Genomic DNA, 12,480 nt, shown 5'->3' on the forward strand with positions numbered 1-12,480 from the left:
TTGCACTGATAAAAAACAATGCCTGCCTGTTCATATGTTCTGGATTTTTTAATGAGAGAAAAGGACCGAGGGAAAACTTTTTGGTGGAAAAACACTGAAACAATTTGTGATACAAAGTGTCAGCAGAGTCCTTAAAAATATGTCAATAAGTCACAAAAACCTGCTAACGTTTTATCCTTTCATCAATTTAAGATCTGTCTGTAGTGAAAAACAGTTTATTTGTCTCCAGAATTGAAATTCTCTTCGTGCAACATTTCAGCCAGTGGAGGTAATGTGGTTGTGCCATTTGTACATCCCATATCAACGCATTCAGTAGAAGAGGAAGAAGCAGAAGAATCACTTTATTGGCAGTATATATATATATTTTACATACACACACTGAATTTGTCTTCTGCATTTAACCCACCCTTAGTTGAATGCACATGCAACACTCAGCAAATTACATGCAGTGAAACACACACAGGAGCAGTGGGCAGCATCAAGCGCCCGGGGAGCAAATATGAGCAATGGGTCTTTTATTTCAATCTCTTTCAGTTAGACCACACAGATATCTGAAATAGAGCTCTCGAGAATCTCACTTCATATTTGCATGAGCCATTTGCCCGCATTTAGATCATGACACACACCACCACCACCACCACCAATTATTTTCTTTTTCTTTTCGTGGAAACAATTTATGGTACAAAAAAAAGCCCCTTTGAATGACCACCAGGTGTCGCCCTGCACCATCAGATGTGACTGGACGAGCTTCATGGTCTGTGACCCTCATAACGATAATACCTCACTATATTCTCCCTTCTCTCAAATTGGAATCTGCTTTCCTCTTCACTCCTTATCTTGTTTATAGACTCAGATTTCATAATAAGCTACAGTACACTGATTATGAATCGGTTTTCATGCTGCAGCAGTAATCGCAATCTGGGTCTATTACAGTGGTAGCTAAATAGTAGGGTATATCTGCAGTTACAGTTTCTCCACAGTCCAAGTATAGACTCAGTTGTGTTACTGTTAAGCTACAGTCTTTTAATGATGGCAAACTGTGCCAAATAGCCTACACGCAGACTAGACCTACATGTTAACATAGGCCTAAAAACGTTTGTGTAATTGGTCAGCATATTAGTGCATGCAAGTGCATCATAGTTGTGCAAAACAAATGGCACCACACCTCTGGTCAGCATTGGTCCACACAGTGTGAAAGGATTTCGGATTTTGGGTGTCCTGTTAGATCTATGTGTGGTGGGCTGGATTGTCCACAGGACGGTTCTACGCAGCCTGATGGTCTGGGGGGGAAAAACTGCTCGTCGGAAGCACAGCATCAGACCGCGTTTTAACCACATGCATCCCATTCCTATCATTTGACCCAGTTTCCTTTGTCACAATCGAACTCAACCTGAAAGTGAAGAATCAGGACAAAATCCGCTTCGGGCAATGGCCGAATCGACCGTTTCATTTGCGCAGGTGCATATCCTACTTTTGTAAAGCCTGACTATAGGCTGCAGCATCAACAGAACAGAAGCATCCCCTTTGCCGCATCCTCACCAACACCGGCTCCCTCCTCCGACTGCTGCTGCTCGTGCCGCTGAACGCGCAGAACAAAGAGAAGACACAGAGCGGAGGACGCGCAATGGCAGCACAGTGATTCTAGTGGAGACAAGGGAACGAAGATCACTGAGAAACGGGCGAGCTGTTACAGTTACAGCGGTCATCAAAGCTGCGCACTGATCGTGAGGTTTGGTCATGGTCGGACGGGGACTATGGGTATGTAAGACCCGATTTGGAAAGCGAGGGAGCAGGCTTGGTGCTTTGCCTTTTCTGTGCGCGGCGATAGCGAGCGCAGCCCTGCTGGCTTTGCTCTTCGTGGACTGCATCGAGTCATGGGTCACCTCTATGAGAATGAACACGGTGGTGGAGCCGCAGGCCGGCATCATCCCCCCGCAGAGCGTCCTTCCCACCAGACCCGAGGAGTTCCTTCTCATGCCAAGCCCGCTGGTTTGCCAGCGTGCCAAACCCTACCTCATCACTATGGTTACCTCCGCTCCTGCCAATCAGAGGGCGCGCCAAGCCATCAGGGACACCTGGGGAGGGGAGGTGGAGGTGAGAGGTCTGCGGGTCATGACCCTCTTCATGGTAGGTGTGGCGTCTGACCCTGGACTGGCCAAGCTGCTGATAGAGGAGGCCAGAGAGCGAGGAGACCTGATTCAGGGGCGTTTTCTGGACACCTACTCCAACCTCACCCTGAAAACACTGTCCATGCTGGGCTGGGCCCGCCGTTTCTGCCCTCAGGCTCACTTCATGGCCAAAGTGGACGATGATGTCCTGTTCAATCCCAGCGCCCTCCTGCACTTCCTGAACAAGAGCCGTAACCCCTATGAACAAGGAGACTTGTACCTTGGCAGGGCGCATCTCCGTGTGGCTCCGGACCGTGACCCGGACAGCAAGCACTACCTCCCTTCAGGAGCCTACCCTTCCTCTGTCTTTCCAGACTATTGCAGTGGTACTGCTTACGTTCTGTCCCGCTCTGCATTGCTCAAAATTTCCCTGGCAGCCTCTGCATCACCTTTATCCACACCTTTGCCCCCAGAGGACGTGTTTGTTGGTCTGTGCGCCAGGGCAGCTGGAGTGCTGCCCTCGCATTGCCCGCTCTTCTCCGGTGGCCCAGGTGTGCCATACGGACGTTGCTGCTATCAGGCGATGGTGTCCATCCACCACATCTCACCAAGGGAGATGCTTCACTACTGGGCTGATGTCCACTCATCCCAACCCTGCTCCTGGTTGAGTCTGCGTGCCTCTCTGGGGATGTGCAAAGTCAGGGCGATGCTGGGCTCAGCTCTGGGGCTGGAGCAGGGTTTGTGAGGGTTAATGACAAGGAAAGCTGGACTCGTTGGGATGGTGCCTCGCTTCAATACTGTGAACAGCACAAGTGCTCTTCAGGTTGTGGAGCTACACTATGTGCACTGAGGAAAAATTCACTTTATTTTTATAGGTTTATTTTTTTAAATGCTATAATATATTTAACCAGCTTTTTTTTTCCTGCATAAAAGTGGATGATTAGGTGGAGGTACGAACAGTAGTCACTGGTCTTTGACCTATCCTTGGACTGTTAAAGCATTATCATTGTTTCACCGACACGTTGTAGATGTAGAACAAACGACACTGGCATGCTGATAGTATACAGTAATGAAACAGAGCCTCTTATGTGATGAATGCACATTGGAACAAGTATTTCAACAAAGGCACTGAAGTCTTACATCGATATTCTGCTACCTTCATGTATTAAAGGCCTGCGTAGTCTATAACCAGGTCCTTCAATTGTAGATATTAGTCTATTAAGATGCCCAAATGCATGATGATCCAAACAACAGTACAATAGACATGAAACCACAGGCTTGAGACTACATATAACCACCATTATAAAAATGGATTGGCTAAAGCCTTTTAAGTTTAAAACAGTGCAAACATAATTGCCTCATTACAGGATGTATTCAAGGTATTTAAGTATTGTGTTTTTTCAGTAATATTTGACATGGTCATATGCGCAACCTGGTCTGGGAATGGACAGGAAAATTACTCAGTCATTCTTCTGCCTCATAAAATGAAACCATGATACTGATGTGAGACTCAGTTATAATCACACAGAACTGCAGTATTTATTACCAGTTTCTGCTATGGTGAGATTAAACATTAACTAGAGCATTATTTTGCATTTTAAGACAGTTCACAATGTGGAGAAAGCAAAGGCTGTCTTGCTTCACCCTCAAAGTGTATCTACACTCAGGAAATACATGTATGAATCAAATACTGTCATGAATAAAGCACTCTCTTATGTTAAGTTTGCCTGATGTCTTTGCGTTTCAACATAACTTCTCTGTTACATTATGCTTCTCTATGACAAACGGCTCAGATGACGGGAGGCACAGATTCGTGTCAAAGCGCTACAAGGAAACAAATGCTGTGGGACAGGGTCGAGTGGTTTGACAATAAATAACGAAGGTGCGGTTGAGTCATCACTGCTGCTTGATATGTTTCATCGTTTGCCTTCCTCATTCCTATCTTATATTAAAAAGGATTTAATTATCAACTGCTCTCTTCCACCCACAGGTAGCAAACTAACAATCTGAGCCATCCTGTTTAAAAGAACAAAAAGTTGGCTTGTGTTTCAGCTATTTACCCAGCAACTCCCACTGAAAGCAAGATCGAGACATAAAGGGTGACCTGTCAACAAATTATATATGCAGATTACGTATTTCTAACAAAGCACACCAAGTGGCATCACACATACAGATGCACTAATTATATTATTACATATATTAGCAATAATCTCAGTAATCAGAACTTTAACGTCCCTTGGAGGAATGAGCATCTGAGCATCTTTAACTTCACTACTCTTAGCTGTCTGTCACTTCAGTTCTGCTGAAGGTATGAACTTTGGTTTCAGAAAGAATCACTTCCTATATGTCTCAAACCACAGCTCGCCTCATTTTATTTTGAGAATCATCACCCCCCCATATACATATATATATATATATATATAATAAATGGTAAATAGTAAGAGTAAATGAACTGTGGTCTGAGAAATACAGGAAATACAGGAAGTGATTTATTAGGAACCAAAGTTCACACCTTCAGCAGTTTCTCATACCAACTGCAAACTTGAACAAACACCTAAGATATATCTTGATATATCAGTGTAATTAAGTGTTGGCAACATGCAAGCATATTCCAGTATGCTTTGCATTCAGTTGTGATCTAAAATAACACTCTGAAGTCAGGGGCATGACGATGTGTTGTTTATTTTTAAAACATATTTATATAAAACATTTGATATACAGTCAGTTCAGCCACCAAACATCTCCATTCAGCGAGGTCAAAAAAAATGAGAGAAACATTTTTTTTTCCCGGCAGTAGACCAAAAAATACAGCTAAACACAAACTGCGAGGACATGCCTGTGCTACAGTCACTACCTCAAACCACTCTATCTATGCACTCAGCACTGACCACAGTTTGGCTTTAATGTGTTTCAAAGGAACAGAAAGTCTCAACTGAGCCAGCTATATCGAGAATTCCTGCAGTTTCCGTTATGCTTCCACAGCGGAGTACTGTGCCCAAAAAATGCGTCCAAATATACGAAGTTCAAAGGTCACTCCCACAGAATGTCACTGGGTTTTGGGTTGCACAAAGGGTCCTCCTTTTCTATTTTTTGAATCTGTCCAGAGCAGATCTCTGGCTGGCTAACACTGCCGCCTTCTTCTCCCTCTCCTTTCTCTCTTTTTCCATTTTCATTTTGTCCTCAACAGTTTTTCTGATTGCATCCTGAGGAGTAAACATGATAAATGAGCAAAACTCAGCAGATACAGTGGAAAGAGAGGTCACACAACATGACTGCGTCAATCTACTTACTCTCTGGTCCTCATGAGCCACTTGCTTCTTGCGCTTTTCAACACTGCCAGCAGAACTACGACCTTTTTTCTTATACTTGGGAACAAATTTTTCCCTGGCTAGTGGGTCATAACCCTGGGAAAATGAGAGAAAAGAGAAAGATGTAAATAACAATAAAGCAATTATGACCAAGAATCAATATTTAATACATACAGATCTATATCATAAAATAAGACTTGATATAAGCCAGTGAGATGCTTTCAGACACTCACCAGAGCTTGGACCCTGTCTTTGTGCCTTTGCTCAAATGTGGCATGGTCAACCTGTCCCAGCTCAGTGGGGTCAAGGCTGATGAGTTCTGGCTGGATCTTCTCCAGCAGGGCTTTAACCTCCCACTCCTGCCTCTGCTTTGCACTGCGGTATGGATTTGCATCTAGACCATCAAAATTAGGCTCTCCCGCACCTGCGAAGGCAAATGTAGGTGGAATTACGAAAGAAACAGTGATGTGGCAGTTCGTTTCACCCACCAGGGAACCTCAACCACAACGAGCTGAACCTCTCTGTGCTCATTTTGAACCTGATGTATTTATTCCAACTTCTTGTTCAGTCTGATTGACATGTAAACATAAAGTGAAAGTGAGCAGGACCTGGTACAAGCATGCTGGTGAAACCATCTCCGTGCCCCACCCCGAGGACATCCTCAAAGGGACAGAAGTTCAGCCCCCAAACTGTTCCTCGAACTCTGTGAGCCATGTATGGTTTAGTCACTGGAGTGGTCCACACGTCCCTGTAGACCTGCAGGCACGCACAGACAAAGCGATATCAGTGTGAAAGGAATAAAATATGTAAAAGTTGTGGCCTAGAGGCTTGAGAAGCGGCTTGTGACCGGAGGGTCGCCAGTTCGATTCCGCCCTGGACTGGCAAAAATGTGGGTGTGGTGGAGTGATTAATAATGCCCCCCCATTAGCCAGCTGATGTGCACTCAACCCCCCAAGTTGCTCCCCGGGTGCCTGACACTCAGCCCACTGCATGTGTGTTCAGTGAAAAATTCAGAGAAAGAATTTCCGTGTATGTAAAAAGTATACTGACAAAATAAAATATGAAGTAAAATTGTGTCTTATGTATTTTTATGTTGTTTTTGTTTTGTTTTTTTTACTTAGAAAGAGAATTGTGATCAAAAATGAAATTAATGCTGTGCCATGGGGAGGTTAAAACAACAATGTGCAAAATGTCAGCTATTTTTGTAAAATTCTATCTTTGGCGAGAAGAAGTCACTGCAGATCTTTTTTTCACAGCAGACATTTTGGCTTGTCATTGCAGGTAAAGCACAGCTTTAATTGATATCATCAGAGATGATTGCATTCAATCTAGGGAAGCTTGTTTCACTGTCCTGGTATTATGCATGAGTTCTTACTGTGGGGTAGTCTTCATTTCCTGTGTAAATAGCATATTTGTGCCCAGCAGTTCTCTCCAATTTTCTTTTTGTTCTCCTCCCATAAAAAATAGCCACATGGGCACTGTAGGTGTGACACTACCTGATTTGTATAATAATATAATAATAATGACAACAGCAATTAATGAAGCCTCTTCTCAAACTGATAAATATTTTTATGATGACCTACTTCCTTAACTGTGAATCAGTGTACCATAAGTGTCTATTTCCTTGTTCGGGTTCTTTGTTGTTGTTTCTGTGGCAATACATCATGCAGACTCCATTGCTTGGCTTTAGTATAAATTAACAGTGTTGTAGACACTATTTAGAAACTGTGTTTGTGTTTCTTTTGTCTCAGCTTTAAAATCTGCCTAGAAATTATGATTGTTTGTCATGGATTTCCTAACCTTACAGACACTGATGACAGAATTATGTTTACACCAATTTGTCAAACTGGATGTGATGGCCTGACAGCTGTCTCCACAGCATATCTCTGAGTCGTCACTCCTGTTTACATGCTCTAAAGAAGAACGAGCAGTGATTCACATGTTAAGCCCATCTGTTAAATGCTTTTTGCAATGTAATGTACTTTGGTATGTCTTTGGTCATGACTTAATGAGCACAAAGTACAAACATTCACTGATGAATGAAAGTTCATTGCTGTTGCAGTGAAATTGATCTAGAAATCTAGTGCTTTTGAACTTAACAGAACTAACTCTAACTGGCTCAGAACTTTATCTCCATGTTCCCCATTTTTACTTCATACTGGAGTTATTTACAGGATCCCCCCATTATTATTGCGAAATAGCAGACTTAGATATCACAATCCACTGATGCCAATATAGACATCTGTTTCCAATATCCTGTGTCTGTTCCCACTTCCCCTCCCAAGAAAAAAAGGAAAAAGAAAAAAATTCTGCTCATGGTAAATCAAACCACAAACTACTGTGTGGAGATGATAATGACCTGAACAATATCCCCTTTGGCTGCAGACAGCAGCCCCATCTGGCTCAGTGACTAACAGGAAACTTCATGGTAAATGAATGACTTTCACGTGAAACAAACCACCTCCTGTGTACTAGATCATTTTTCAAGGACAAATCATACATGCCGCAGTGTGGAAGTGATAATGACCTGAACAATATCCCCTGTGGCTGCAGACAGAAGCCCCCTCTGACTCAGTGACAAACATGAAGCTCCAGCAGGGATGAAGTAGGACTTGAGAGGCTTGAAGGCTCTAATGTCATATACCTTCAGCTTTTTATCCATGCCAGATGTCACCATGTATCTGCCAAAAAAAAGACCAAAACAAAAGATTGCTCTCTGGTGGACACTGAGGGAACTGCAGGTCAAATGGAAAAGTAATATTCAATTTAGGGATTTTTACTTCACACTTGTTAACCACCCAGAAAGGAAGAATAAGGATTTTGTCAATGACTATGAATTATGAAAGGTCTAATAGGGAGCTATTTCCTACTCATCCTTAAGTAATTTCTTCTTTCATTTACAAACCTCTAAGTGTATGTGGTGGCATCTCTTAACAAATAAAAACTGAATGCAGGCCTGTGGAATATCGTGTTTCTGTACCCATCCCTAGTCCAAACTCTGTTAAAAACACTGTCATAACAAGATGCAGGTCTGTGTGGCTGCTATCAGAAAGTAAAATCAGAAAAAAATTACTTCTGTAATTTACTGCTTTGCTCACACTAACCGCCATTCTCTCTCACTCTCTCTCTCTCTCTTCATTCATTGTGTAGCTCAACTGACGACTGGGTCTACTGTGAAGCAGCTTTTATGTTACATCAAAGACGACTATCCACAGCCTTCTGCCTCTAAAAGACATTCAATATCAAACTTGAGAAACTTAAAGTTTTATGCTGACTCACGTGCCCGTCTTGTCTACAGTGACAGAGCGCACGCTGCCCTGGTGACAGAGCATCTTGATGAGGGCTTCTTTCTGGTTGGGCGACCAAAGCGTGACCGTGCCGTTGTGGTGGCCTAGGTGTATGATGGCATTATGAGGATTCTGGCACATCACGTCGAGTCGGCCAGTCTTGGTACAGATGGCTGCCACCTCCTTTCCCACAGACACATCCAGGTACTGCAGGAAACCTGTAGCACTCTGAGGACGAGCATGAGAACAGCTTTAAAAGGATCTGGAAAGTAGCACTCTTAGTCGATGTGTTTGCTTTTAAATTTATTGTTTTCACTTTACTTTTGATTAGGGGTTTTCCAACTGTGAGGTACACAGGAAGAGCCGTGGGGCAAAAATACTGTGTGAGCTAATCTTTATGTCTGTCCTGCTCAGCAACACACAGGACTCAAATGCAAACCAAAGGTAACCACAGACATGACACACACATTTTTAGATTCAGTGAGGACAGCATTATCTCCTAGTGTCCAATATCAAATAACATCCATGAATCTACTTAGAATCCAAAGAAAAAGAAGCTACTTATAACTGTGGAACATGTTTGAGATTAATCATTAATAATTTTTAAGTATTCTTCAGTGTCGAAGTAATGCATCAGTAGTCGTCTGCACAGATTTCTATGCTGCCCTCTAGGCAAGTTATCTATTGAAAAGAGGGATTTTAACCTTAACGAGACTGGCACCTGGTCTGATGCCTAACATAATGGTCTGTGCCAAATTCAGCATTCCACAGAAGACAACTTTTTGTTATAGAGGTGATATATTTAAAAGGATCGTGCACAACGTTCTTAAGAACAGTTTTAATGAACCTACCGCCGTGGCTAGCAAAAAGTGGTAGGGTAGGAACTGCATACGAAGGACGTCGTTGAATTTGCGGATGCAGTGAAGCTCTATTCCATTAGAGTCATAGATATACAGCCACTTCTTCTGAGCCACTGCATACATGGCTTCACTATGGAGCCACCTACACAAAAGGCAAAAATTGAATTTATTTACAGAGTAGATGATCCCAGTTTATGGTGACTGTAGCAGGACTGTAGTAAACAATGTGCTGTGCTTTGTGCAGTGCTGCACAGCGTAAGGTTGAATAACTTACTTCACATCATTCACAGTCTCCATCACGTTTATTTCACACATTAACTGTTTGGACTGCCAGTCTATACAAGCAACATGGCCCCTCCTCCCACCAAGCACCAAGTGACTGAAGTAAGGAGAACACACGGTTAACAACATACACACAACTCATATTTAAATCAGTATTTCTTTACTAATAATGGATCACATGGCTTTATATAATGTAACAAGGCTCGTTTTCCCTCAGCTCTACACAGTGTTTTAGTGTCTGTCAGCATTTTATTAATTTCATTTCACAAACTGCTAAACAACATAATTATATAACTAAACTTTCAGACTTTATAACTAAACTTTTGTTAATGTTGGGCTAGCAGACTTATATTATTAGCCATGGGAGTCTTATGCTTTCATCTTCCTGTTATTGAATGAAAAAATACCTTCTGTCTTTCATTAACACTGAAACAAGATAAATAAATGAATGCGCACAAAACCCATAAGTACACTGAATGGCAAAACCCCTGTCCCCACCCACAGCCTACCACACAGTATCTCTTAAATGCATTTTATTTAACTTTTTTATAACTTCTTTAAGTGCTACCTTTATATACTTTATACTATTTTACGAATAACTTTATCAAAGACAAGACAAGGACATGTCTCAGTGTGCAGTGGGTGATACTGACCGTCCAGTCTTGGTGTAATCCACTCGGTATGGTCCAAACTGAGACAGTTTCAGATTAAAATACTGAGGACGAAATGGGACAGCGGGAAAGAAAAATAGTAAAAAGCAAAAAAAAATGTACAACAACAGAAAACATTACACAAGGTGAAAATTGACATTTTACAATGAAGGCCCCAGCTCTTAGATGTCAGAAGTGAAACCTTCCACCACACACACTAATGTGCAGATAGTGTCCCACCTTTGCACCAGATGTTATGTCCACAGCTTCTGCAATATCTTCCTGAGAGATCGTACATGTGTCCTCATCTTCGTCACCCTCTAGAAACCTGAGATTAAAGTGAAATACGTCACAAGTAGGCTTTTAAGAAATGGCTTAAAGTGACATTTTCATAATTTAACTTCCGTCACTCCAACATACGCTGTGACATTAAAAAGCCTGGAAACTTTAAAAGAAATTACCCTGCTTCCTCTGGGAGGAGGAGGTCAAACTGGGCGGCTTGTTTCTGGGCTATCTCTGAAGATTCATCTGAGCGAGTGATCAGGTCTCTCAGTTTGTAATGCTGGCGGGGGGGCTACGAGGAGAAAAATAAAAGAATAAGATGCTGGGAAGTGGCAACAACTACCTCCACTTGTTTACTAGAAACTGAACATGGCCGACATTGTGGTGATTACCTTTTTAGTTTTAGTTTTCCTCTTGAACTTCTCCAGTCTGTCTTTTGGAATTGGAGCAGGTCCAGGAAAAGGGTCAGATTTCTGGGGGAATACGAACAACAACTGGATAAGGACAGTGGAGTGATTTTGTTAAACACTAAAGAGGTGTGTTACTAAAGACCTGGGGGATATATTGATATAATCTCAATATAATCTTCCTTTGGTCATACTATACTATAAACCTATATAAAAAAAAACTTGGTGTAGACAGACAGCTGAACTGAAGAGCTGGAAGAAGCTGTTAAGGTAAAGTGTAAAGACACACAAGAACATTTTAAAAACTTACAGATGATCTCATCAGAGTCTTGTCATTTTTTTAAGGAGTGAATAAAAAACATTTTTATAATCTCTTGACATGTACTTCCCACCTATCTGACTGACAGTGACAACCTGATTCTGAGTCGGTCACAAAAAAATCACAGGCTTACCCCTGATATGAATTTCTTTTCATCTCTTTCATGCTCTTCTTGCTTTCGTTTCTTTGCTTTCTGTGTCTTTCCCCCCGTCTGTTGCAGAGTCTTTTCAGTCTGTTCTTCATCTTTTCCCACTTTGTTTTCATCTTTTCCCTCCCCCTGTGGCTCCTGCCAGTAACGAGCTGGTGGCTGTAAGAGAAGAGTAAACAATGGCAGGTTAGCAGGAGTGTCACCGAGGAAAATGACAGAGTTTAGTATATTTATTAGTGCTAACGAAAGGGGTCAACTCGCTCCATCTGAACTCCGCATACGCGAGCGACTCGTGTTAGCTGCTGAATGCTAGCAAATTATCAGCTAACGATACCTTGTGCCTGTCAAACTGAAAAGCACTACGTTAATCTGTCTTAGTTGATGATATCACATATTTTGTATCGTAACAATAACGTCTTTTCAGTAACAATTTATTCGTAGGTACCTTCTTCTTTTTCTCCACGTGTGAATTCTTCACATTTGCTTCGCCGGGAGCCGCCATGTTTGTTGTGTACGTTTAGCAGTTCCGGCGATATCGTTTATGCCAACGTCACTTCTGGTTATAAATTGCCAGAGTGTTATTGGTCCACACTATTTTCACGCCAGCGTAGCGTGCGATGCTCTGAGTAGGCGGAATCTACATACTATTTAGAAAGCGTCTCAGCCGGAGGTTTTTTGGTAAGTTCAGACGGAGCAAAGGACCAGAACCTTGGCATATTGCAGTGCTTCTCAAATAGTGGGGCGCGTGTGACCCTGGGGAACATGCTTTTTTTGCCGTACTAGAATAAAGTGTAATTGCACATCCACTACAGTAGTTGGCAGTGGCGCT

The 12,480-nt window shown here is 42.3% G+C and overlaps 2 protein-coding genes across 2 annotated transcripts; one reads left to right on the forward strand and one right to left on the reverse strand.

Moving 5' to 3' along the window:
- The first annotated feature begins 1,385 nt into the window (after positions 1-1,385).
- Positions 1,386-3,948, forward strand: b3galt4 (UDP-Gal:betaGlcNAc beta 1,3-galactosyltransferase, polypeptide 4). Its single transcript, XM_046398158.1, has one exon. It carries the CDS (start codon positions 1,738-1,740, stop codon positions 2,851-2,853), a length of 1,116 nt encoding a protein of 371 aa, XP_046254114.1. The 5' UTR covers positions 1,386-1,737; the 3' UTR covers positions 2,854-3,948.
- Positions 3,949-4,771: 823 nt separating this feature from the next.
- Positions 4,772-12,231, reverse strand: wdr46 (WD repeat domain 46). The gene is made up of 14 exons (XM_046397516.1): positions 12,097-12,231; positions 11,637-11,810; positions 11,170-11,250; positions 10,957-11,069; positions 10,736-10,823; positions 10,499-10,560; positions 9,838-9,942; positions 9,555-9,705; positions 8,696-8,931; positions 7,944-8,097; positions 6,025-6,172; positions 5,650-5,840; positions 5,399-5,512; positions 4,772-5,311 (listed from the first exon to the last, which is right to left on the reverse strand). The coding sequence occupies exons 1-14, from the start codon at positions 12,151-12,153 to the stop codon at positions 5,192-5,194; spliced, it is 1,794 nt and encodes a 597-aa protein (XP_046253472.1). The 5' UTR covers positions 12,154-12,231; the 3' UTR covers positions 4,772-5,191.
- Positions 12,232-12,480: the final 249 nt, after the last annotated feature.

Source organism: Scatophagus argus, chromosome 8, assembly GCF_020382885.2.
Source record: "Scatophagus argus isolate fScaArg1 chromosome 8, fScaArg1.pri, whole genome shotgun sequence".
Lineage (NCBI taxonomy): Eukaryota > Metazoa > Chordata > Actinopteri > Scatophagidae > Scatophagus > Scatophagus argus.